Source organism: Leopardus geoffroyi, chromosome C2, assembly GCF_018350155.1.
Source record: "Leopardus geoffroyi isolate Oge1 chromosome C2, O.geoffroyi_Oge1_pat1.0, whole genome shotgun sequence".
Lineage (NCBI taxonomy): Eukaryota > Metazoa > Chordata > Mammalia > Carnivora > Felidae > Leopardus > Leopardus geoffroyi.
Window position 1 is genome coordinate 1,208,041 of NC_059333.1, and position 25,440 is coordinate 1,233,480.

Genomic DNA, 25,440 nt, shown 5'->3' on the forward strand with positions numbered 1-25,440 from the left:
AGATAATCAAAACACCAATAGTTCTGTCCTGCCTGGCACAGTGACCGATGTCCCTGGCTTGAGCTTGCGGCTTAGCCAGAAAAGGAACGTTTAAAATGAGCCAAAAAGAAAAGCACATGAACTTCTAGCTGGGTAAGGCAGGGGGTGGGGGCAGGCCCCAGCAGGGGTCAAGGGGCCGGCACTCTTCCAAGAGGCAGTCACAGTTGGTAGGGGGGCTGGAGGGCCTGCCTCCAGGACTTGGGCTCGCTGCAGCCAGGGCCGGGGGTAGGTGTGTGCGGGTCCCAGTGGACTCTGGGAGCCACGGCCCAGTGGGGGCCCGTGAGGGGTGGTCCAATGGAGGTTCTGGGAGGAGTGGTTCAGTGGGGGCTTCATGGGGGTTTCACGGGGGGGGGGGGGCAGGGGAACAGTTCAGAGGGAGGGGGGAAGGCCCAGTAGGGGCTCCAGCTGGGGTGCAATGAGAAGGCAGGGGCTGGGGGAGGTGTAGTCGGGTGGGGGCTGGAGGGGGGCAATCCAGTAGAGGCTCAGGGTGGGTGGGGGGCCAGGACGGCTCAGAAGGGGCTGCGGCAAGGGGAGGATCTGCTAGTCTAGTGGGATCTGCTTGGCGGCGGCGGGGCGGGGTGACAGTCTAGTGAGGCTGTGGGCGGGGCAAGGGGGATGATCCAGAAGGGGCTGCGGAGCTGGTTGGGGGGACAGTTCAGTGGGGGCTTTGGGGGGGGGGTGGGAAGAGCGGTCCGGGGGGGGGGGCTACGGCCCCGGGTGCTGTCTGGTGAGGCCTGCGGGGTGGGGGAGGTGTTGGGCAGTCCGGTGGGGGCTACATCGGGGAGCAGGTGGGCGCGCGAGGGACAGTCCAGTGGAGGCTGCGGGCGGAGTGGGGGGCAGGAGGACGACCCAGCGGGGGCTGTGGCGGGCAGGGGTGGGGCGACGGTGCAGAGGGGGTTGCATGCCGGCGGGACCTCGAGGGGCGGTCGAGTGGAGGCTGGGGCCGGGGCGGGGGGGTGGGGGGGTGGTGGTGCGGACGCCCCGTGGATGGGCCAGGCCCCTCACGGAGGCTCCCAGGCCCGCGCCAAGAGGCGGCCTCGTGACCGGGAGGCAGTGGCGGGGCGGGCGGACCGCGAGCCTGGGAACTAGCGCGGGGCACCGCGGCGAGCGCTGCCGCGGCTGCGCGGGTCGGAGCGCGGGCGTGGCGTGGCCGGGGGCGTGGTCCCGCCGCCTTTCCCGGCAGCGCCCGCGGCCGCGGGTCATTGTGTGCGCCGGGGCGGCGCGTGCGCCCACCCCGAGTGGGTCCTCGCCCCCGCCCAGCGCTGCAGCGCGCCGGTAGGAGCGGACGCCAGCCGCCCGCCTGGGTACCTGGGGAGGCGCGCACCGGGGACTGCGGGGTGAATGACGGCCGGGGGCTGCGGGGTGAGTGCACGGGCCGGGGGCTGCGGGGTGAGTGCACGGGCTGGGGGCTGCGGGGTCAGTGCACGGGCGTGGGCACGGCCGGCGCGTGCAGGGCGCGACCTGGGCGCACGGTGACCCGTTCCTCCCCGCGGTGGCCGTGGGTCCCGTGAAGGGAGGGACTCGGGCATCGCCCGCCCGCCGCATTTCCCGCCGGTGCTCACGGTGCGCGCACGCTCCGATCCTCTGTGGCGCGACTCGCTCACCTCCGGTCACTTCAGCACCTGTCCGGCTAGTTGGGGTCTGAGCGCCACCCCGACCCTTCCCCGTCACTCTGGGACTCTTACCCAGGATGGACAGAACCGCGTGGACTCGGCGCTGGCGGCCGGGCACGGTGCCCCTACAGCACCACCCGTGCGCACGTGCTCCGCCTGCGGGGCGGCGGGGGATCCCCGGTCCACCCACGCGACCCGGAGGGCCCTTGGCGCGCTTCCCAGTCCCTGCCGGGCCCATTGTTCGTCTCCTGCCCCAGAGCTCAGAGGTGCTGATGGCCATCTATTTTGGAGGAGCGGTTGCAGCAGAGAGTGCTGGAGATTGTCTGGGAACTCGAGCCTTGTGCTTGCGGTCCTTTCCTGAGTGGACCTGCCTACATCTCTGCAGGAGGAAGCTATCCTCCAGGGTCCTGTTTACTTTCCGCGAGTGAAACGCTTGTTCTGGAGAGTCCAGGGTTGTGGCCCAGACACACATGGCATGTTCAGGGCGCCCAGCCCCACTGGTCTGAGCACAGGTTAGGATCTGAGACAGCTCAGAAGTCCAGAGCATCTAGAAGAAGCTGGTTCCCATGCTGCGCAGAGTGCGGGTAGGGTACAGTTTTTGGAACAGGGTCCCCTGCTGAGACCCTCTCCATAAGGGAGACCGGAGGGCCCTCCTGCAGTCCAGACTGAATGAGCAGAACCAGGACTTTCTGGCCTGGGGGAACTGCCTTACTCTGCAGGTGTGGGAGCCCAGTGCCCAGGCCTGAAGCACCCCGGATGGTGTCTCCCCCTGCTGTCTCCCACCATACTGCATTGCTCTGCCTTTGAATCCTTTCGAGTTGGTGCGACTCATTCCTTTCTTACCGAGGGGGCTTTAGTGGATGTCAGCAACTCTGGATATTTTAGTCACTTGTGCTGGGCAGTGATGATCAGCCAGTTTTCAACTTGTGGGTTCGGTGTCTACAGTAGTGACGGCCAGAAGCTGTAATTTTACTCTTTGGAACAGGGAACTGTGTCAAGCGATTTGTGGGGGTCTTTCTTTTTCACTAAGAATGTAATGAACCTCCCTCGTTAACCTGGGGGAACAGTAGCCGGTTTAAAGCACAAAACAAGGCAGGTGGATTTTGCTTTTTTTTGGTTTTGTGTCTCTAGACTGATTGGGTCCTGGAGGTACAGAATCTCCCCCCCCCCCAGGACGGGTGGTCGGCGGGGGTGTCCCTGTGGGGGCTGTTAGAACCTTCTCTTGGGGGCACTTGCTGGGGTCCTCGGTCCCCTCCCACGACTCTCCTGGTTGGTCGGTGTTTCCTTCGGTTGCCCTGAAGGGGCCTGAAGTTGCATGGCATTGGGCTGGGGTCAGGGCACTTGCGGTCCAGGCCCGTCCTGCTGGCCACTTGCCCTGAGCTCAGTGCCTCATCTGCCTTCTGGGCTGTGCTGCACCTGTGCCCGTGTGGTGGCACCCCTCCTCACCTTCCTGGAGTGTGAGCCTGGGAAGGGCCTGCGTGTTTTCAAGAGAGGACTTTGAGTCCTGGCCGTGGCAGCTGGCCACTCGTCAGGGCTGGTGTCTACACCCAGCCCAGGTGAGTTGAGTGAACTCACCCGAAGCAGACGAAGTCCACCTGAACGTGGGCAGGGCCCCAGCCTCGCTGGCTGAGACCCCTGGCTTCTGAGTTGGCCTTTTTCTCTGATGCTCAGTCGCGGGCACGGGCTGCCTTTCCTCCTGGAGAGGCCGCGTGACAGGGCTTGTCAACACGCACTGGTCCTGTAGTGGTCAACACCTTTTCCCCAGTGGCCAGTGTTAAAAATGGATTTCAAATTAGACTCCGGAGGTTTGGCTCCTGTTTCTGTGTGGCTGGCCGTGCTCCAGGGAGGGGACCAAGCTCCTCCCCTTGAGCCTGTCCTGCCCGGCTCAATTCAGAGTTCCCTGGATTCTGAATTGTCCAGCCTGTACATGCCCAGCCTGTTGAGAAGTTGTTCAAAGTGTGGGAGAGGCGCATTCCAAAGTGGACACAAGCCTGATGACCCCAGGGTGTCTCCGTGCAGATAAGCATCGCCAGCGACCGCTTCACATGGTGGGTTGTGCGCGGCCTGCTGTCCTTTGTTCTGGGAGGTCAGGTGGTGGCACTTCAGCTGTGAGGGGTGACCAGAGGGTCAGCTTTGCCACACGTGCCCCGGCTTGTAGGCTCTCTTGCCTCCTTGAGTTCAGCCCTGGGTGCCCCTGCGGTGGGACCTCTCACGTCAGGGGTCCGGGAGCGGCTAGGGACAGGGAGGTCCAGGACCGGCCCCCCCCCCCCCCCCCCCCCCCGACCTGGAGGAGGCGCGGGGCTCTTAAACAACAGAAATATCTGGAGCAGAAATGCAGGTGCCCAGTTTTGAAGGAACGCTCTTGAGAGTCTGGAGCCTTCCATGCTCCTCAGCGCCTTCACTGCTGTTTCTGCCTCCTGGCATGGGGCAGGGTGAGGCTGGGCCAGCAGCGGGACAGTAAACGTACTCTCCGTCACAGGCGGGCGTCTCCACTGCCCCTGGTGCCTGGGCTGAGGAGCCGAGCTCCCCTTTCCGGTGTGCCCGCGGTGGGTGGGAGGCCCCGCTGCACTTCTGCGGAGACCCCTGCTGGGAACCGGTCTCGAGCAAACGTTCACGGACACTTCAGGTGGACTTGCCGTGCAGGGGTGACTCAGGCCAGCTCGTGGGCCGCCAGTGTAGAGCGAACACAGTGTGGTCCCCAGAGGTGAGACTTGTGTGCAGGACATTGAGCCGAGGACTTGGAGTGAGCTGTGGGGGCGTGGGGTGGGGCGGAACTTAGCATCATGTGGTCAGAGAACAGAGGCGGCCCCAGAGGCCAGGGCTTCTTCCGGCGGGGGGAGGCCTCTCCTTCACCCCAGCTATTATGGAACTTGGGAGAAGGGCTGGGGCCTTTGGCCACCCAGCAGGTTGAGCCCTGCACAGGGCAGTGTCCCTAGATCTCAGGGATGGAACTGGAGAATGGGCAGGCAGGGAAGGGGCTCTCTGATGCACCGTCTCTGTAGATACTCCCCCCGTCCTCCGTGAGCTCCTTGGTGGTAGGGGCTCCCTGGCCATCACCTGGGCTGGCTCCTTTCATACCCATCCTTCTGGGCATTGAGGCTGGCCCACCTTTGTGTTGTGACCCTGGAGGGCTCCCAGGGGCCCACCTGAGCGATGGTTGGGGTAGGGTGGCCACACTCCCTGGGAGTCCTGACGTTGAGATGTAGCCCTGCACGTCTAGCCAGGGACCGGAGGCAGAGTGTCCTGGGGCGCTGTGTTCTTTCGCCTGCTCGGGCCTGCCCACGGGACGTGTAAGGTGCAGAGTCCTGGGCCGCGACCCAGACCTTCAGACAGCTGCACGGGGAGCTCCTGGCAGTTCTCACTGTAGAGAGGAAAGAACCACTCCTGGGTTTCCGAAGCCTTTGGAGTCCAGGATATAGAACAAAAAGCATTAGCGTGTCGGGTGCTCGTGTCTGAAACTTGCACCATTGCCCCAGGACTCAGGGGGTACCAGGTAATGGTAAGTTCTCATTGCTTCTGGAGATGACACCTGTTTGAACAGGATGGCCAAGTCCTCAAGGCCTCTGAGCCCCTGGGAGGGTGGGGACCTGCCCCTGGGGACCCTGGGTTCAGGTGGATTCTTGGCTGTTCACCCTGAGCTGGGGAGCCTGGCTAGGTGAGTGTGGGGTTGCCCTGGCGTCCAGGGAGTGTACCTGGGAGTGGGGGAGTGAACTTGAGGGGGTCCTGGGGCAGGGATGGGGTCCCTGGGGGTGCACCCGAGGTTGGGTGGTTCTCCCTGTGGCCCTGGGCCCCCCATGTGTACGAGCTCCTGGTGGGTTTGGAGGAGGGAATACCAGTCTGTCTGCTGAAGCCATTTGGCCTGTGCGTCCTGCGGCGGTTTTCCGGGGGTGGGGGGAGTTGCGGCTCTGCCACCTGGCTGACCGTTTCATTTGGCCCCTTGGGAACGTTGAGGGGCCGGCCCAGGACCTTGTGACTCCTGGGACCACCACCCTCCCCGCCTTTGAAACTCTCAAATTCTTGCAGCTGCCCCTCGCCCCTGCCATCGCACGTAGCCCCCACAGACCCTCCAGCCTGGCTTCGGAGGGGTTCACTGCTGTCCCCCTGGTTGTCCCTGCGTCACAGAAATAAGCGTGGGTGCGTGGAAGGCGGGGACAGGCCTGCTCACGAGGCCACAGTTCACTTTGCTGAGGCTCTGTGCTTCCTGTGGGTGGGGTCTCTGCAGTCACCTGGCTCTTCTGCGGCTCATCCTGGGAGGAGTGTGGGAGCGCTTCCTGCTTGGATGGTCTCTGGGCTGCATGTGCTGGGAGTCTGGTGGCTTTTCCTCGGGGTCCCTGGACCACCCCCCACAAGGCTGGTTTCACATCTTGGGAACTTGTTGCGCCCGCTGGGAACTGGAGGGGGTCCCTGCCCGGATCCACACCCTCTACGCACTCTCCTTGAAAGGCCAGGCCGCGCAGGAGCAGAGTTCTCCCGCCGTCTGTCAGCCCCGCCACCCTCTGCACCCAGGGCATCCCTACCCGGCCTGAGCCACAGGGTTCCTTAGCGTGGCTCCTTAGCACGCGTGTCCTCCCCACCCTCCCACGATGCCTGCCTCCCGGGCTTCCTGCTTATTTAAAAAGAAGGGCATATCAGTGCCTTAAATGGAGAGCCAGTGTCACTTGACTTATAGAAACATAGTAACAAAGGGAAACAGCAGCAAACCGAAACCGGAAGCTGGAGTGGGTCTGACCCCCTGCTGCTCTCTGCTGGAGTAGGCTTAGCCGGTTTGGGAAGCTGCTGTTCACACCTGGGCCAAACAAACCCAAAGTGCCCCCGGGTGCGGCTGCCCTTGGGGGACACCTGGCAGCCCACGCTCCTCCTGCCGCCTCTCAAGGCTCCAGGGTCATTAGGCTGAAGGCCTCTGTCCCATGTGGTCCCTTCCTGTCACCTTGTCACCCTCTCCTCCAGAGGCTCCTGCTTCTCCCTTTGCCCTCCTTGCCCACAGTCAGTGTCACCCCCAGGCTCGTCTGCCACGTCCTCCGGTGTTGTGCATGGAGTCCCCCCCCCCCCACCAGCGACGGGACGGCGCCCCCAGGCTGCAGCTCGCTGACTGTGGCCAGGTGTGTGCCAGGCGGCCCGGCAAGGTCTCTTCCTGCCATCTTGGGGCAGCTAGGTCTCCGCACAGGGATGTGTCCGGGTGCCGTGACACCAGCCGCCGGAGCAGGCTGTCCCCGAGACCTCTCCCGGGGAGGGATTCGTGCCCACCCCATAGTCCATAGCCATTGCCGCCGCTGTGAGCACTTGAAATGAGTCTGGTGTGCTTGAAGACTGGATTCTAAGTTGTATTTGGCTTTAGTTGATGTTTAAAGAGCCAATCCCGTGGTGGGTGAGGTATGGGGTGAGGTCGTCCTGGTAGCCCCCGGAGGTGGTGACAGCCCAGTGTGTGCGCCCGGCATCTGGGTTGCTACGGGCTCCGGGGGATTCTCAGGGTTGGGGCCTCTGGGCTCTTCTGCCCATGTGGACGTTGGGTCCTAACTCCGTGAAAGAAGGGGACGCTCTTCGGTGTTGTTTCTGGGGGGCAGGCAGGGTGGTGTCCACGGGCTGCCGGTTGAGCTGTCCCGATTCTTGCCTCGTCTGTTTCAGGAACAGCCTCCTCTCCTGCAGGGCTGTGGGCGGCCTGGACAGCAAGCATGGTGCCCTCCGGCCAGGTGGCAGAGAAGCAGGAGCCCCCGGAGCTTGGGCGGCACCCTGAGCTCAAATCCTGGAGGTGCCTGGTGTTCTACCTGTGTTTCTATGGCTTCATGGCACAGATGCGGCCCGGGGAGAGCTTCATCACCCCCTACCTCCTGGGCACCGATAAGAACTTCACGCAGGAGCAGGTGCGTGGGCGCGGCATGTGGGGGCGCCCCCGGCCCGAGGTGGCTGAGCCTGCGAGGGCAGGTGGCTATGGGGGTCAGGGGCCCCGATCCCGGCCCCCCTGAGGGCCGCCTCCACAGCGAGGGTCAGGCTGTCACTGACCAGGCCAGTTCGAGAGGGATGGCAGCCGAGAGGGATGGCTGGCTGCCCCAGCCGGAGGGGGAGGACCCCGCCCCCGCGGGCTCACCTGCCGAGACGGCCTGCTTGCAGCCTTTGAGGACTGAGGAGTTTCCCTTTGATGAGGCAGCCAGGACAGAGGGTCTCCTTGAAACTTGACTAATAAGCTTACACCCTGGGGCAGCAACAGATTACACACCTCCAGCCTTTCCTTCTCCACACAACTAAAGAACCCAAGGGCTGTTGGTCAATGAATCCCTCGGTCAGGGCTTCTGTGCCAGCTCTGCTCACCGCCTGGCTCTCCTGCCCGACCTGTTCCCGGCCCAGGCTCCCTGCTCACTCACCCCTGCCCTTCGGCCTCTGGCCGCCCGTCCCCTCCAGCGTGTGCGCCAGCCCCTGTGTCCCCTGTCACTGTGTCTGAACTGTGGGTCATGCTGAGCTGCTGCCTTCCTTGCTCCCTGAGAGCTTGTCACCGTCCCCTTGCACACCTGAGACTTGTTTAAGTCAAGTGGCGTTGCCGCCCAAATGAGGCCTGACCCTCAAAGTAGCCGCCTTGGGAAAGATGGAAATACCTGCCTGACCGGCTCGCAGGAGGTCTAACCCTGCACGTGACTGCACCTGATCCCAGAGCCAATCGCTTCCGAGGGGGGGCCCTGTGCCCCCCCAACCCCCACTCAGGCTCTCTGGCCCTCCTCCCGCGCTCACTGGTGGGCCAGGTGGCTGTCGCTCTCAGGAGCACTGCTGTCTGGAGGGGCGGCCGGCCCTCATCGGAATAAGCACGTACGCGAAGCTCCATTCAAATAACAAGAAAAACAAGAAAAATGTCTGCAGCAAAGTTATAAAGCTCATCTGCCTGCTCTCCGGTTGCACGTGAACTGATCGAATACAGATGATCCTTGAACTTGGGGCTTAGGGGTGCCCAACCCCCGTGCAGTTGAAAATCTGCGTATAACCTGACTTCCCAAAAACTTAGCTACTGATAGCCCACTGCTGACCAGGAGCCTTGCCGACAGCATGAACAGTTAACACGTATTCCGTGTGTCATGTGTGTTCCATATTTTATCCTTATAGCAATGGAAGCTAGAGAAAAAAGTGTTTTTAAGAACATCGTAAGGAAGAGAAAACAATGTGGCGCTTGGACTGTATTTACTGAAAACAACCTGGAGACAAGGGGACTCACGCAGTTCAGACTGTGGTTCAAGTGTCCGCTGTGGGGGGTTCCGGACATTCAGCCAGACCACCAGCCCCGTGGACGCCATTAGACGGGCAGCAGAGGCGGGCGGGCTGTGCTCACGGCTGCTCGGCGGGGCCCACGGGTGGCACAGCTGTGAGCTGGCTGGCTTGTGTCCGCACAGCCGCTGCGGCTTCTCGCTGCTGGGCCGACTGGGGACACTGGTCCCCACAGGCTCGGGCTGATGTGACATTCGTGCACCCTGGGGGTGGAACCGCAGAGCGTTCACCTGGTGCTTAGGTGGCCTCCAGGCTGTCCCTACCCCAGCCCTCGGCAGGTGTACCGGGCCTGGCCACGCACACGTGGCTTCCGTTTCCCTCGCCAGCATCTGATTGGTGCTGTTGAGTTTCTGCCCATCTGATCGCAGCGAACAGCCGGTGTGCTGCTGGATTGTGTTTCTCTGCTCTCCGTGCGGTCCGCGGGGCCTGGCTGTCACCTGGCTGTCTCTGTGTCCTCCGGGGCTGTCTGCCTTCTGGTTGCTCTTTGGGGTCACATGTTTCTCCTAGTCTGGGCTGGTCTCCCCCGCTTTGTAAGCTTTAGTCTGGCCAGGTTGTCCACGGTTCATGCTGTGAGGTCGCCTGACGTGGCCCCCCCTCCGCCGCAGACTTAGGAAGTGCCTCGGGGAGGGGACGGGTCCTGCTCTGCACCCGCAGGCCTGTCATTCCTTTGCATCCAGGCTGCCTGGCTGAGTCCTGCTGCCGCAGCCCCCACGGAAAGCCCCCCCCCGGGACCACTGACCAGCATCCTCACGGGGCTGACACCACCTGGTGCCCTCCTCACTGAAGGCCCCTGTGTCATCCCTGCCCTCGCCTCAGGCGGTTCTCCGTGTGCGTACAGGCTCTGCCTGGCATCGGCTCTGGTGTTTCCTCCCGGAGTTGGGGAGGCCGTGGCTCTGCCCTGCCCCCTTCGTCCCACTCCTCAGAACCCGCTGGTCTCCATCCTGGTGCCCCATCCTCCCTGCCTTCCCGTGGCTGCTGTGGGGCCCGGCCGAGCCCGCCCGATCCGAGAAGCAGCAGCCCGGGAGCCACGTGGATCTAGGTCTGGGCACGGTTTCTGCGCTTTCCCCGTCAGCCTGGACCAGACACTAGCGGGATGGGAATGCGTCCAGGCGACGCGAGGCTCGGGCGGTGCCAGGGCCGGGCCACGTGACAGCTGCCGTCTGCCCCGGGGACCTCGTGGGTGCCCTCTCCTCCAGGAACTTCCCCGTGCGACCTGGGTCAGCTGTTTGCCAGGCCTGAGGGGAAGCAGAGTGGGGCTGCGGGGCGGGGCTGGGGGTCGTTAGGAGACATGGTAAGTGAGGGCTGTTTGATGTTCTTGGAGACTGTAAGCACGGTCCAGACCCCCCTGCGGCTGGGACCCTGTGGTTCTTGGCGACCAAGCGCAGGTTCTTCTTTCCCCTGGGGCCCACCTGCACCAAGTGTCCCAGAATGTCCTAGGGCTTTTGTGCACGGTGTCTCGGGGGCCACGGCCTGGGGTCATCCTCAGCTTCCCATGGCCATGTGGGTTTAAGAGGCCACCAGCCAGGGAAGTTCTGTCACGGGCCCCTGTGTCTCAGAGCTGGGTCTCCCGACGGCCTTCCTTGGGCCCTGAGGCTTGTCCTGTGCACGGGGGCAGAAACAGGTCTCCACACTCGGCCCGGGACCGTCTGTGGCCAGCCGGGCCCATCACGCAGCATCCCCTGGGCGGGCAGGCGCCGGGGCCGCAGAACTCCCCGGCTGAACCCTCTGAAGCGCTGGGTCCACGTGGCGTCCCAGAGCCTGGTAGGTGGTGGGCACGGCCCCCCGTGCTGACCCAGGGTCGACTCCGGGGCCTCGGAGCCTGCTGGTTTTCGGGGCCGAGGGCCTCCTGGGCTGTCTCCGGGACTGCTCTGTGGTCCGAGTCAGGTTTGGTGCCCTGAGTCTGGTGGGTCTCCAGGGAGGCCGCAGCCTCTGGGGGCCCACCTGTGCCTGCCCCGGTGGATCCGAGCCACGGCCAGAGCCCCGTGGTGGGGTCCAGTGGCATTGGGTGCAGGGGCTTCCCACCCAGTGTCCCTGTGCCCCGGGACCGAGTGAGGGTGGTGGCCGGTGCCCTCCCCCAGCAGACAGGTGTGAGGGGGCCTGTCCGGGCCCTGCTGTTGCCTCCGGCCCGGTTCCCTTTTCCTTGTGGTTTCTTCCTTTCCTTCTGGTCTGTGAAACCTGTTGTGCACACTCGTCGTCTGCGGCCTTTCCTTCTGAGACCGGAGTGTAAGTTGGTCACAACTGTGACCAAGGAGAAGCCACATCGTGTTTCTGTATCACGAGGAACAAACAAAGCTGGGTTAGCATGTGACTGCTCGTTAGCGAGGCGGTCCCCGGCGTCCCGGGCCCGCCGTCCCGTGCGAGGCAGCCCCCGGCGTCCTGTGCCGGGAGCGGCGTGCCCGCGGGGCCGGCGTGCCGTGGTGTGGACGTGGTTGGCGCCAGGCTGCCGCGCGCAGTCCCGACGGCCGTGTGTTTTTGTCGGATGTAGTGAGGCGGGAAAACGCCGACGGCCCGGCCCCGGGGGGCGGGGGGCGGCCGGGGCGCTCGAGGGGCCGCGGTGTCACGAGCCTGCCGTCCCACAGGTCACCAACGAGATCACGCCGGTGCTGTCCTACTCCTACCTGGCGGTGCTGGTGCCCGTCTTCCTGCTCACCGACTACCTGCGCTACAAGCCGGTGCTGGTGCTGCAGGGCCTGAGCTACGTCTCCGTGTGGCTGCTGCTGCTGCTGGGCGACTCCGTGCTGCACATGCAGTTCATGGAGCTCTTCTACAGCCTCACCATGGCCGCCCGCATCGCCTACTCCTCCTACGTCTTCTCGCTCGTGTGCCCGGCCCGCTACCAGCGCATGGCCGGCTACTCGCGCACGGCCGTGCTGCTGGGCGTCTTCGCCAGCTCCGTGCTGGGCCAGCTGCTGGTCACCGTGGGCCGGGTCCCCTTCTCCACGGTCAACTACATCTCCCTGGGCTTCCTCACCTTCAGCCTGCTCCTCGCCCTCTTCCTGAAGCGCCCCAGGCGCAGCCTCTTCTTCAACCGCGCCGCCCCCGCGCGCCACGGGGCCTCGCCCTCGGAGCTGGACCGCATGAACCCGGCCCCCTCCCGGCCCGCAGACGCCATGCCGGGCCGGGCACCGCCGGGGGCCTGGCGGGACTGGACCCTGGTGCGCATGTTCCGGGAGCTGGGGGACCACCTGCGGCTGCCGCAGCTGCGCCTCTGGTCCCTCTGGTGGGTCTTCAACTCGGCCGCCTACTACCTGATCGTGTACTACGTGCACATCCTGTGGAACGTGGTCCACCCCACCACGGACGCCGCCTCCGTCTACAACGGGGGGGCGGACGCCGCGTCCACCCTGCTCGGTAGGCCCACGGCCCCGCCGGCCTCGCCTGCCCCGCCCGCCTCCCCGGGACGGCCGTGACGCGCCCTGTCTCCCCAGGTGCCATCACCTCCTTCTCCGCGGGCTTCGTGAAGATCCGCTGGGCGCAGTGGGCGAAGCTGGTCATCGCGGGCGTGACGGCGGTGCAGGCCGCGTTGGTCTTCCTCATGTACAGCACGAGCAGCATCTGGCTGTGCTACGTGGCCTTTGTGCTCTTCCGTGGCGCCTACCAGTTCCTGGTGCCCATCGCCACGTGAGTCGACTGGAGCGGGGCGGGCCGTGTGAGGCCGTGGTCTGGGTGGCCACTTAAGAGCCAGAGCTGCAGCCCGGCTGGTGGCGGGTGGCCGGAGGGCCACACGCCTTCCTCCTGCTCGCTGGGAATGGACAGGCTGTCTGCATGTGTTAAGAGGCCTCCCTTCCAGAATGTTCTGTGGGGAGCGGAGGGGGCACGTGCAGGCAGCGTGGAGCTAGCGGGGCGGTGTGCTCTCTTACTGGGAGGAACAGTGAACCTAGCGTGCCCCCCCGCTAGGGGCCCAGCTGTCCCTTGTCCGTGGCACGGCTTGTCCCGGCTTTTGTGACCCCGAGCTCGGCACGGAGCCTACCACGTGTGGCATCGGCATCCCTTCTGCTTCTCCCGTGGCGGCTACTTGGCGTCCACAGTTACCAGCCCCTGTAATGTCCTTCCTCCCAGCTCCCTGGCCTGTTTTTGAGGCCCCGGGCGCTGCTGTGGCCCTGACTGTGGCACGAGGCCCTTCTTGTCCCTTTCCGCGGCAGGGCACGGTGACACACGGCCAAGGAGTAACCAGGTGCTGCCCTCAGCCCACTTGTGCCTTCCAGAACTTTCTCCAGCCCACGTCTTGCTTGCTCCTAAGATCCTCTGTGTATTCCTTTGAACTGACCCTTTCACGAAGCTGTATGCTGTTGCCACACATGTTCACGCCACATGTGCCCACGCCCCACACGTGTAGGAGCCTCCCTCCCTCCCTCCCTCCCTCCCTCCCTCCTTGAGCTTCCCGCACCCAAGGTCGGCTTGGGTCTGTTACCAGCTCCCCTACCCAGCCCTGGTTCCCCTCTGGGCCTCACCCCTCCTGGTCACCCCTGATCAGATCATCTGTCCGCACTCGATCTTGAGCTCACGTGGCATCCTCAGGCTCCCAGCTCCTTGATGTCGCCTCACGGAAGTGCCAGTCCCTAGCTTTGCTCTCCACACTCGGTCCACACCCGCCCAGGTGTCCCTCCTCTTCTGTTGGGGAGGGCCGAGCTCTGCCAGACGCCCTGGGGACGGTTTTCTCGGAAGACGCCCAGCCTGCTCCCCGTGGCCGGGACCACCTCCCCTGACGGCCCCCTGTGTGGCCCGCTGGTCCTCCCTGCCTCCTGTCCCTCCTCGCCCTCTCTCAGCCTGCAAATGTCCCCAGGGCATCTCGTTGGCCAGGAGCACCACGGTCAGCACCGGAAAGGGCTCCGGGTCACCTGCTGTGACTGCTATGCACTCGATACATCTCCTCGGACGTTTGTGCTGCTTGTAGGAACGCAGAAAGGGTGGGATACGACGTGGGCTGGCGTGGAGAACGGCCCTTCTGGCTCCACCGCCAGGCCTGCTGCGGCCGTCGAGGTGTCTGGGCTGACACGGGACCACGCTCGTCCCGCTGCAGCCCTGCCCCGCACACTTAGCTGTGTGCTTCGGCGTCACAGGTGCAGACGCAGTCGGTCCTCTCGGTCCTCTCGGTGATGCTGTGCGGCTGGTCCCCAGGTGACTGGGATGCCACGTGCAATGTTTCCCTGCGACTGAGAGCCCTGAGGTCGATAGCCCCTCATCTGCGTTTATTCCTCCAGATTCTGATGGCCGCAGATGGGTCCCAGGAGGGACTGGCCAGGCCAGGCCGCGTGCCCCGGAAGACGGTAGATCCTGGGCGGGCGCACAGTGGCCCTGCGGGCCCCTTGCCTTTCGTAGGGGTAGTTTGCATCTGGCCTCTCTTGCTGGGTTCTCTACTGTCCCTCGGGCAACCGGATGTGGTGGGGGCTTCTCGCCGTGTGCCCCTTGTCACGTCTCAATTGCTCCCACGCGGGGCTGTGGAACACAGCAGACACGCGGGGCAGGTGGCCAGGGACCCGGCCCCGCTTGGGTTTCCTCACTCTGCGTCAGTCATGCTGCTGCTCATGCGGGCGGGGACCCTTCCTTGTTCCCCCCCCAGCACAGCGGCCCCTCTGCTTCTGTCACCCTCTTGAAAGGCTTCTTGCGTATTTTCCTTCTTTCTTCAGAACTTCGGAATGCTTTTTTATCCAGTTGTTTTTAGAGGCACCTCGGGGATTTTCACGGAAGCACCTTCAAATGTTCACTTTTCTGCAGAGGACCGGGAGCCGTGTGTGTGTTCGTGCCTCTTGCTTTCTCTTGTTTGTTTTACTGTCCTGTCCCTAATTTCTCGAGTCGTGAAAGAACAGTGATTCCAGAACCCTCGTGATTTCTGCCTGTTTTCACGAGGCTCTCGGGGCTCTGTTTACTCTGTCCCAGAATTACCAAGAGATGTTCTGGACGTCTTCCCGGGGTGTGTGTTGTCCTCGGTGTTGCACGCACACAGCTTGCGCAGGGCTCGGAGCGCCGCCTGGGTCCCGGGCCGGTCGTGCCGGTTCCCTTTATGCGGTGGGCGCGCCCCATGCCGAAGCTGCGTCTGAGCTCGGCTGCTTTCCCATTCAGCTTTCAGATCGCGTCCTCTCTTTCTAAAGAGCTCTGTGCCCTGGTGTTCGGAGTCAACACGTTCTTCGCCACCGTCCTCAAGACCATCGTCATCCTCATCGTTGCCGACAAGCGGTGTCTGGGCCTCCCGGTGCGCTCGCAGGTGAGTCCCTTTCCGCCTCGCGTCCTGGGGACGGAAGCCTCTGGAGGGGTGTTCGGCCAGCGGCATCTCCCCCTCCAAAGGGTCTGGGTCCGCGGGTCCGCTGCAGGGGCGGCGTGGGCAGGGTGGGCTGGGGCAGAGCAGGAGCAGGGAGGGGGGAAGGGTCAGCTGTGGTTGGGCTGCCCCGTCCCGGGGGCCCAGGCTGGGGCCGGGCAGGCCCCCTGGTCTGGGCAGCGCACAGCTGGCCCTGCTTAGGCTGCTGGGGCCCCCGAGGCCGCCCAGATGCAGGCCCCCCTGAGCAGCCCCTGGCATCCCCCACACCGGCTGATGTCCCAGGAAGGACAGAGGTATGGCCGTGAGCCCCTCCCTGTGTGGTTACAGCTCACCGCCCGTTTGAGGTCTCTGCCTTTGATGTCAAAACCTATCTGGCCTGGGCCCTGACCCTCACTTGAGCTGTTTTTTGTCCGCAAGACAGGAGAGTGGACCTGGGGTTGATCTGGGTGCACGTGGGCCCCTGTCTGGTCCCTCCCTCCATCCAACTCTGGGCAGGTCCTCGGTGCCTCTGAGAAGGGCTTGAGAGTTCTGTCTCCTGTGAGGTTGGGGGACACTCCCACGTGTAACTCTGGCTGGTCTCGGCCCCAGTGCGACCCCTCGGGCAAGCTGGAATTAGCCAGAGGGCAGGCCCGCAGGAGGGAGGCAGCCAGGCTCCTGGGGACCACCCCGCCCCACCCGTGGCCGGACACGTACCCTGAGCCTGGGGGCATGCAGCCTCCCATCTGCCTGGAGCCCGGACCTCAGGGGGCTCGGGCTCCCCGGAGAAGTCCCGGCCTCTGAGCTGAGTTGGCACTACCTTGGTGACCCCAGAGTTGACTGGAAAGAGGCGCCGGGCGGGGACAGACCCTCACGTTTGGAAACTGGCCTGCGGGGTTTGAAAACGCTGGTTAGGAGAAGAGAAGTGCTTGCTCCTGTCTGCCGAGCGCCCCCCTGTGGATGTGCTCTGTGTGGTGGACTGTGCTGAGAGCGGCCGGCATCCGAAGTGTGCGTTAGTCGTGCTACCGGTGGAGTTGCCGGGCCACGGGAGGTTGTTAGTAAGTTGGGGGGCGCCCGGAGTTCTGTGCGGCCCCGCACCCGTATGCCTTGTGGGGTCGGCGGCATGAGGTCCGCGCGTTCTGTGCCGCTCTGGCCCATCTGTCCATCCTGACGGGGTTTTTGCAGAGCAAAACTTCCAGATTTGATCAGCTCTGGTTTACCTGTTTCTCCCTTTATGGATCTGGGCTTGGCGTCACGTGGAAGAACTGTTTGCGTGGCCCGGGCTCTCGAGAGTCTTCCCCAATCTCTTTCTTAAAGTTTCATGGGTTTACCTTTAAGTCTGACCCACGCGGACTTAAGTTTTGTGTGAGGTCAAAGGCCGCCTCTGTCCGGACGGCCCGTTGCCCGGCCCCGCTCGTCGAAGAGACCGTCTCTTCTCTGTCCAACTGCTGCCTCACTGTTGTCAGAATCGCGTTGCGCGTGTTCGTGCGGGTCTGTTTCTGGGCTCTCGGGCCACCCGCGGAGCTGGACACCTGCCCGTCCGCCACCGCCACCGCGTCCTGCTCGCCAGCTCCACGGTGAGCTCTGAAATTGGGCAGACTGATTGCCCCAGCTTTGAAGCGTGTTTTCAGGATTCTTTCCGCCTTCTAGTTTCCTTGCCTTTCTCTGTAAGTTTTATGTATTTTTTAAAACTTTTTTGAAGTTTATTTTGAGAGAGAGAGAGCAAGCATTGGAGGGGCAGAGAGAGGGAGAGAGAATCCCAAGCAGGCTCCACACTGTCATCACGGAGCCCGACATGGGGCTTGAAGCCACAAACTGTGAGATGATCCGAGCCGAAACCGAGAGTCGGACGCTTAACCGACCGAGCCACCCAGGCTCCCCAGCCTTTCTGTGTAAATTTTAGAGTCAACTTGTCTACCTACAAAAATTCTTACTGGAATTTTGCTGCGACTCACAGTAAGCCCGTGTCCGTTCTGGGAGAATTGGCATCTTCGCTCTGTTTCCAGTCTGTGAACGTGGTGTGTGTCTGCGTTTGTGTGGAGAGTGCTTGATTTCCTGCCGCATCTTGCAGTTTCCGGCAAACGAGTATTGTACGTGCTTTCTTAGGTTTATGCCCAAGTATTTCATTGTGTTTTGAGCAATTGTGAGTGGTAGTGTATTTTAACATTCGTGTCCACACTCGTCTGCCGGGGCTGCCATATGGAAGCACCAGACGCTGGGCAACTCACAATCCTGGAAGCTCAGAGTCTAAGGTCAGGGTGTGCACAGAGCTGGGTGCTCCCGAGGGCTTGCTGGCACGTAGACGTCGTCTTCTGTGTCCTCGTGTGAACTTTTCTCCGTGTGTGTGCACGTCTGGTGTCCCTCTCTGCTTCCAGGAACAAGGGTCACATTGGATCAGGGCCCACTGTTATGACCCCTCTGACCTTAATTGCCTCTTTGAAGGCCCTGTCTCCAAACACAGTCCCATTGGAGGTGGGGGCCTGCACACATGGCTTCGGTCCAGCAGCACCGTGTGCTCGTTGAGAACACGTAGGGAGACACCCGATACTCGGGTGTTGGTGTTTTATAGCCTTGCTGTGGCCATTCATTGGTTCCAGGAGGTGGTTTGTTTTTCATATGCTTTTTCTTTCCTTTTCTTGTCTTACTGCGGCTGGCTCAGACTTCCTCCTTATTGTTTCCTTCTTTTTACTTGCTTTAGATTCATATTCATCTTTTTCTAGGTTCTTGAAATGGGAATTTAGATCAATGACTCGAGGCTTCTTTTTTATTTTATTTTTATTTTAGAGAGCACGCGAGCAGAGGCGAGGGGCAGAGGGAGAGAGGGGATCTTAAATGGGCTCCGCGCGAAGCGTGCCCAACACGGGGCTCGGTCCCAAGACCCTGGGATCATGACCTGAGCCTAAATTAAGAGTCAGACGCTCAACCGACTGGGCCACCCGGGTGCCCCTTGAGGCTTCTTCTCTAGCATTCGCTTTTAGTGCTGTGCGTGCAGTCCCCTCTCCTGCCAATTCAGCCGCGTCCCACAGATCGGGAAGCTGCATTTTCATTTTTGTTCATCTCAGTGTATCTTTTTATTTCTCTTTGACCTATAATTATTGCAGATGGTCTTGTTTGGTTTCCAAGTGTTTTGAGAGTTTCCTGTTATCTTTGTTGTTGATTTCCGTTTTGATTCTATTTTGTGATCAGTGAATATAGTCTATCTGATGGCAGTCCTTTTAAATTTGTTGAGGTTTGTTTTCTGGCCCAGGATGTGGTTTATCTTATTATATGTTATGTGGGACCCTTGAAAAGAATGTGAATTCTCCTTTTGTTGGGTGGAGTGTTTTATAAATTCCAGTTAGATCTGATTGATGGTGGTATTGATTTAATCTGTCTCCCTGTGGATTTTGTCTCATCCCGTTGTTGAGAGAGGAGTGTTGGCATCTCCATCCTTAATTGTGGCTTTGATCGTTTCTGCTTTCAGTTCCATCATGTTTTTCTTCACGTGTTTTTAGGTCTTTTGTTTGTTGCACACACCTTGGGGATTGTGGGGATTGCAGTGTGTTTTGATGGATTGAGCTTTTGATCATTATGAAATGTCCTTCTCTGCCTCTGGTCATTTTCTTTTCTCTGATGTCTACTTCACCTAATATCAACATAGGCACTCCTGTTTTCTTAAAAAAAAATTCTTTTTAAATGTTTATTTTCGAGAGAGAGAGAGTGCACAAGCGAGCAGGGAGGGGCAGAGAGAGATGGAGACACAGAATCCGAAGCAGGTTCTGGTCTCCCAGCTGTCAGCAGAGAGCCTAACGCGGGGCTTGAACTCACGAACCATGAGATCATGAGCTGAGCTGAACTCATACACTTAATTGACTGAGCCACCAGGTGCCCCTCTGTTTTCCTTTAATTAACATTTGTGTGATACACATTTTTACATCCTTTCACTTTTTACCTGACTGTATTGTTATATTTGAAATGAGTTCCTTGTAGACTACATATGACTGAGTCATGTTTTATAATCTATTCTGCAAACGTCTGTCTTAAGTGGTGAAGGTAGACCATTTACGTTTAGTGAAATTATTGACATGTTAGAGTTTACATCTGCCATATCATTTTCTGTTTTCCTTTTCTTCTCCTTTGTATTTTCTGTGCCTTCCTATGGATTGTTTGCACATTCTTTAGAGTTTCATTTATCTGTTGTGTTTTTGAGTGTATCTCTTGCCATCGCTTTTTTGATGGTGACTGTGTGTTAAATAACCTCTTTGAGCGAAGTATAGAAATCTTATCTCCTACCATGTCATTCTACCTTCCACTGTTTTTATTTATTCATTAAAAAAAAATTTTTTTTGAATGTTTATTTTTGACAGAGAGAGAGAGAGAGAGGGAGAGAGCGAGCATGAGCCAGGGAGGGGCAGAGAGAGAGGGAGACACAGAATCCAAAGCAAGCTCCAGGCTCCAAGCTGTCAGCACAGAACCCGACATGGGGCTCAAACTCATGAACTGGGAGATCATGACCTGAGCCGAAGTCGGACACTCAACCGACTGAGCCACCCATCGCCCCTACCTTCCACTGTTAATGGTATAGTTGTCTCAAGTATTTTCTCTACATATCATTACAGCCATATAAGTTAGGGTTCCAAATTTTGCTTTAACTATCAAACATTTAGAAATTTCTAGAAGAGAAAGAAAGCCTTCTGTTTACCCATGATTTGGCTCACTGTGTTCTTTTGTCTTCCCCGTTGATCCAGGGTTTCAACTTAATGATTTCCTTTCTGTTCAGAGAATTCTCCTTTAAGCCCTTCTTTCAGGGTAGGTCAGCTGGTGACCACTTCTTCTGTTAGTTTTTCCTTTTTCTGAGAATCTCTTGATTTCCTTTTCATTCCCAAAGGAGATGATACTGGATATAGGCTTCTAGGCTGATAGTTTTTTCTTTTAACTTTGAAGAAAAATGTGTCACATCCTTGTGGTCTTAACTGGCTTCTGATGAAAAAGTCCACTGCTTTTCCCTTAAGGTGTCACTTTTTTCTGGCTACTTGCAAGGCTTTTCTTTTTCCTTTGCCTTTAGCTTTTTCGGAAGTTTAAATATGGTGTGTGTTGGTCTGATTTTCTTTGGGTTTGTCCTGTGTGTGTGGTTCCCTGAGCATCTTGAATCTGTAGGTTTATTTCTCACCAAATTTGGAGCCACTGTTTCCTCAAGTAGTTTTCCAGCCCTATCCTCTTTCTTTTCGTGGGATTCGCATGACACAACATCACATCTTTTGTCATATAAGGGAATGAAGCTCTGCTTAGGATTTCTTTTTTTTTTTTTTTTTTTTTTTTAGTCTTGTTTTCTCTCTGTTTAGATTTGGTGATTTCCATCGCCCCATCTTCCAGTTCATTGATTGTTTTCTCTGTCCTGTCTGTTCTGTTCTGTTGTTGAAACCATTGAGTTTTTAGTTTGGTTATTGTGTTTTCAATTCTAGCTGTTCTTTGTCTCTTCCATTTCTTTTCTTAGAGTTTTTGACCTATTCCAAGAGTGTTCATGCACGGTGAAACAGCTTCACCATGCTGTGTGAAAGTCTCTCTCGGATCATTTTAACATCTCTGTCGTCCCTGTGACGGCGTCTGTGGATTGTATTCATTCGGTTAGAGGTCTTTGTGGTTCTAAGTGATTTTTTTATTAAAGCCTGGACATTTCGGAGATTATGTTAAGAGATCTGCATCTTACCGAAACCCTCCACTTTAACTGCTTTTTCCTGACACTGCTCTAGCAGAGGAGGTTGGGGACATGTGCCTTGTTACAGCCAGGAGGGTGGAAGTTCAGGCTCTGTGCTCAGACCTCCTGACCAAGAGGGAGCTGGGGGGGCTCCTCCCTCCTCCTGCCTGCCTGACAAGGACGGGGGTTCCAGTTCTCCCCACCTGGCTTCCAGCCTCCAGTGGTTACAAGGCGGGGGGTGCCTTGTGACCGCTCCCACATGGCCTCCAGTGACACCACCGGGGATGGGGTGTTCTCCCTGCTGCTGGGCAATGGTACAGGTCCTCAACCCACAGGGCTGGGGTTTGGGGGTTGTTACCGCCTGGGGAGAGTGAAAGTCCAGGCTTTCTGTGTGGTTTCTGCCGGGGTGAACTTTCCAGCTCCCCACTGGGCCTTCACCACCATCTGACGGGGGCCCCATTGTAGTCTGGGTAATGAGGGTGGGGTTCAGCCATTGTAGGGCTGTTCCCTCTGTTTCCTGTCCTGATGGGCTGTCCCTCTCCAGTCCCAGTCCTTTTGCTGGAAAGAACAGCTTTTATTGTTTTTTTGTTTTGTTTTTTTTCCCCCTTCATTAGCTGGCATTTCTGGGTTGCTGGTTTCTTTCTTTTTTTTTTTTTTTTTTAATTTTTTTTAATGTTTATTTCTGAGAGAGACAGAGACAGAATGTGAGTGGGTTGGGGCAGAGAGAGAGGGAGGCACAGAATCCGAAGCGGGCTCCAGGCCCCGAGCTGTCAGCACAGAGCCCCATGCGGGGCTCGAACTCACGAGCTGTGAGATCATGACCTGAGCTGAAGTCGGACGCTCAACCGACTGAGCCACCCAGGCGCCCCTGGTTTCGTTTCTAAAATTACAGCACAAAATTAGAAAAGCCCGGGGGACACATTGGTGTTTGTCCTCAGCCTCCAGGGCTCCTAGCTGGTGAACTGCCTTCGTCTGTGTGCTCTGTGTGTAACGTCCAGAGCGTCAGCCGTACCTGGGGGAGGAGTGGGGAAAACACATCCGCTCCATCTGCCTGGAAGCAGCGTCCGTCATGGTTCATTTCCCGGTTTTGCTTGTGAAGATGAGCTTTTCCCAGAAAGGCACGGAGAGGGGCCTGCGGGGAGCGGAGCGCCAAGGTCTCGGGCAGGACCCACGCCTGGTCTGGCCCACAGACGCCCGGAACCGCCTGGACTGCCTGTCCCGGCGGTCATGAGACTCGGGAGGGACGTTCCCACGTTCTGGGCGCTCCGCGCAGCTGCACCGATCCCCGGGACAGAGACTGGCTTGGGGCTTGCGTCTGGGCTCCGCCGTGTGGGAAGTTCCCGCACACGCTTGTCCTTGTGCCCTCGGCAGCCGTGGGAACTTGGCCCACAGAATGAAGCTCATGTTTGTTATCTTAAATCGAGCGGAGCATCTTGGGGTAGATCACAAGGGCCACGCGATGCAGGGAAACTGCCAGGGCTTGTGGGAAAGCGGTGGGCCCCCCCCCCCCCCCGCAGGGCTCGTCCTGGAGCAGGGCAGAGGGCGGGCCCTGCCCACTGTGGAGACCTGCTCCTGGCCTGTCCCCCGACCCTCGGGCACCCAGCCCCACTCCTGCAGGGTTCCTATGGCCTCAGCGGGAGGAGGGAGAGCCAGGGAGGAATCCACAGGCCCCTTCCCGCCCCTGCCCCTCACCTGTCTGGGCTGACCTCACCCCTACCCCTCTCTGTTCTAGTTCCTCGTCTACTTCGTGTACTTCCTAGTGCTGTTCATTGTCTACCTCTCGGCGGCCATGCTGGTGATCCTGCGGCCCCTCCGGGAAGGCCGCCACCCGCCCCCAGCCCTGCCCCCGCCCCAGGAGGAGAAGGCCGAGCAGGTGCTGAGCCTGCAGGACAGAGGCCTCAGTGGCCCGAAGCCGGAAGCCCCCCCGCCGGCCCTGGAGGACAGCGTGTGGACGGCAGGGCTGGCCTCTCGGGAACAGAACCAGCAGCCCGAGGCCAAAGCTTGACCCAGCCCGGCCTAGCGGGAGGCCAGGCTCCTCTGGCACCGGAGGCAGCCCGTGCACCGTGCTCCACATCCTGGGGCCTTGATGTCTCAGAAGGGATGTCTCTTCGTAGCTGGCCCAGGACCCGGGTTCCGGCACGGTCCACATTCCAGTGTTCGCATTGTGGAGCCAGGGACTGACGGGGACCCTAGGTGGGATATCCCTGTGACCCACACCCCGGGGGCTTGTCTGGCGGTGGCCCTGAGTACTGGTTCTCGTCCCCATCCCGCTGCCTGCTGGGGCACTGCGGGCTGGCTTGCTGTCCCCGTGGCGGGGAGGGGGGTCTCATGTGCCCACCAGGCCACTCTGCCTTCACCCCGCCCCCCACAAGAGGCAGGTCCTGCTTGTTCCTGGGGACCAGTGAGGGGGCCAAGATGCCAGCCTCAGGGACTCAGTCCCCCACAGGGTATCCTGTGCCCTGCAGGGCCAGGCCGGGATCCCTGATTGCCGTAGCCTGTGGCTAAACTTGGTAAGGCCAGTTGTCCAGGTACTTGCTTTAGACTATGTCCCTTTCCTAAAGAAAGTTGACCCAAATGAGAAGCCTCAGTGGGCTTCTCTTTCCGGGCGAGACGCCAGGCATTGGCCGGTGGCAGACATTGGCCCGTCAGGTGGAAGCAGGGATGCGGGGGCCCTGGAGCCCCGCTTCTCCCCCAGCGGGCTAACCCTGACCTACCTCACTGGTGACTGCAGACCGCTTGGGGTCACTCACCCACGTGCCGGCCCACACGGGACCCACCCTGAGCACACCGCCTCAGATGCAAGACCGTCGGCTCTCCCCAAAATCAAACCACAAGCCCCACACGTGGAGGGGCTCCTGGTCTTGTACTAACCTGGCGTGGGTGGGGGCGGCTGGTCAGGAGGCCAAGAAGAGGGCCCCGGCCCCAGGCAGGAACCCAAACCAGGCCCCCACGGCCTCGAGCTGAGCACAGCCCCCTCCTACAGCCCTGTCTTGAGAAGCGCCCACGCCCCGCGGGAAGGGAAGGCCAGCTGCTCGGAGCCAGCTTGGTGCAGAGAGGTTGGAGCAGCCCTCCTGGAGAGGAGCTGCCTGCACCCAGGGATCCCTGAGGTCCGCTTGTCGGGGGCAGGGTGTCTCAGGAGGCTGCCCTGAGGCTGCAGGAGGATGCTGGGGGGGGCGGGGCATCCACAGGGGGCCTCCCCGCTGACTCCATGCCCCAGGGACCCCGTGGGGAGGGGCAGTGCTCTTCCCCTTCCATGCTCAGGGATCCTGCGGGACTTGGCAGGTGGAGGGCGGTGCCTCTCACCTCTGGTCACTGTCCTCACGATGCAGGCCTTTGCTCTTGCCCCCACCCTGACCTGTGAATGCTCCCATGGGTGGGTGGCCCAGCCACCTGGCCCCACGGTGGGTTCTGTGTGCTGCAACAGCTCTGGGGAGAACGTGGGTGCTGGGTCTACACCCCGGCTTGCCTGTGCGGACTGCCGGCCGTCCCCAGGGACGCTCCGGAGACAAGGTTTAGGGCACCAGCATCCCCGTGCACGTGTGTGCATCTGACATCCGTGTACATCTAGCCACGCCCACCTGTGCCCCTTCAGCGGGACCCACCAGCAGGACAGAGACCCCCACAGTCTGTCTCACGATAACGAAGGCTGCTTCCAAACCGAGTGTCCATGCAAAACGCTGTTTTTATTTGGAGCCTGTTTGGAAACCACATTACACAGTTAGCAGGACCGGCTGCCGTGGTTTACAGGGCAGTGTTGAGACAGCAGACCTGAGGCGCTTGGCTCCGTGCCCACGACCCAGCACAGCCACCAGGGGGGGAGGGACCCTGGGGGTGCCCCCAGAATGCCCCCTTCAGAGTGCTTTGTCTACACGGCCTCGGGTCCCAGGGCTCGGCAAGGCCGGTCTCAGGTGAGCCGTGTCCTGGCTGAGGACAGGTGTCGCGATCCTGTTTGCCCCTGTGCCTTGTTTTAAGTAAGCTTCGTGCCCAGCGTGGAGCCCAACGTGGGGCTTGAACCCACAAACCATGAGATCATGATCTGAGCTGAGATTGAGTCGGACACTTAACCTGAGCCACCCAGGCACCCCTTTCCTCTGTGGTTTTTTGAACTCTGTGTCCCATGAAGATAAACCTGGGGCCCTGGACTCAGCAGGCAGGAGTTCTGGCCGGGCACCTGGGAGTGGGAGTAGGTTTGGGCCCAGTTGGGTTCCGGGATGTGCTCCTGGGCAAGGCTAGGGAAGCCTCTGCTCTGGGAATCCTTGCCTCAGCAAAGGAGTTTTGGACCTGGGCGGGGCCCGGGGACAGGACACTGCCATCCCTGGGTGGGGGCCCCTCAACTCCTAGCGTGGGGGTGTCTGGCTGGCTCAGTCAGTAGAGCTCTTGATGTCAGGGTTGTGAGTTTGAGCCCCACGCTGGGGGTAGAGATGAAAAATCTCCCTGCAGGGCCTTGGCTGGATTGAGCTCCACGTGGGAAGCCGGTGTGGGACAGAACTGAAGACGCACCTGCCCCGTGTGCAGGCTGGCTCCCAGCCACCAGCACAAGGTGGTGTTGGGGTAAAGGCCATAGCCTGGGGGCAGCAGTGGCCCCTGAGTTTGGGGCTGGCTCTTGCCCGGGGGTGGCTGCGGGAGGCCAAGGAGAAATGGCC

At 60.4% G+C, this 25,440-nt stretch overlaps 1 protein-coding gene across 10 annotated transcripts; it reads left to right on the forward strand.

The window, feature by feature from the left end:
• On the forward strand, window positions 1-25,240 carry SLC19A1 (solute carrier family 19 member 1). Of its 10 annotated transcripts, none has more exons than XM_045501119.1 (7): window positions 1,204-1,401; window positions 7,275-7,510; window positions 11,474-12,245; window positions 12,323-12,515; window positions 14,984-15,096; window positions 22,530-22,990; window positions 23,781-25,240. In XM_045501119.1, the coding sequence occupies exons 2-6, from the start codon at window positions 7,322-7,324 to the stop codon at window positions 22,976-22,978; spliced, it is 1,716 nt and encodes a 571-aa protein (XP_045357075.1). In that variant the 5' UTR covers window positions 1,204-1,401; window positions 7,275-7,321; the 3' UTR covers window positions 22,979-22,990; window positions 23,781-25,240. The 10 variants fall into 10 exon arrangements, with proteins under 10 accessions (XP_045357074.1, XP_045357073.1, XP_045357079.1 ...); XM_045501122.1 differs by lacking the exon at window positions 23,781-25,240 and adding an exon at window positions 21,736-21,869 and having other exon boundaries at window positions 1,205-1,401; window positions 14,955-15,096; window positions 22,530-22,673; XM_045501115.1 differs by lacking the exon at window positions 1,204-1,401 and adding exons at window positions 4,459-5,151; window positions 6,600-6,751 and having other exon boundaries at window positions 22,530-25,240.
• The last annotated feature ends 200 nt before the right edge of the window (window positions 25,241-25,440 follow it).

What these genes read in the sequence shown, in the direction of transcription:
- SLC19A1 (XM_045501118.1), top strand. Translation starts at nt 7,322, where the DNA reads ATGGTGCCCTCCGGCCAGGTGGCAGAGAAGCAGGAGCCCCCGGAGCTT. An exon ending in CGCCGCGTCCACCCTGCTCG is followed by an intron (nt 12,246 to 12,322) that starts GTAGGCCCACGG and finishes CTGTCTCCCCAG; the next exon opens with GTGCCATCACCTCCTTCTCC. An exon ending in GCCTCCCGGTGCGCTCGCAG is followed by an intron (nt 15,097 to 22,529) that starts GTGAGTCCCTTT and finishes TCTCTGTTCTAG; the next exon opens with TTCCTCGTCTACTTCGTGTA.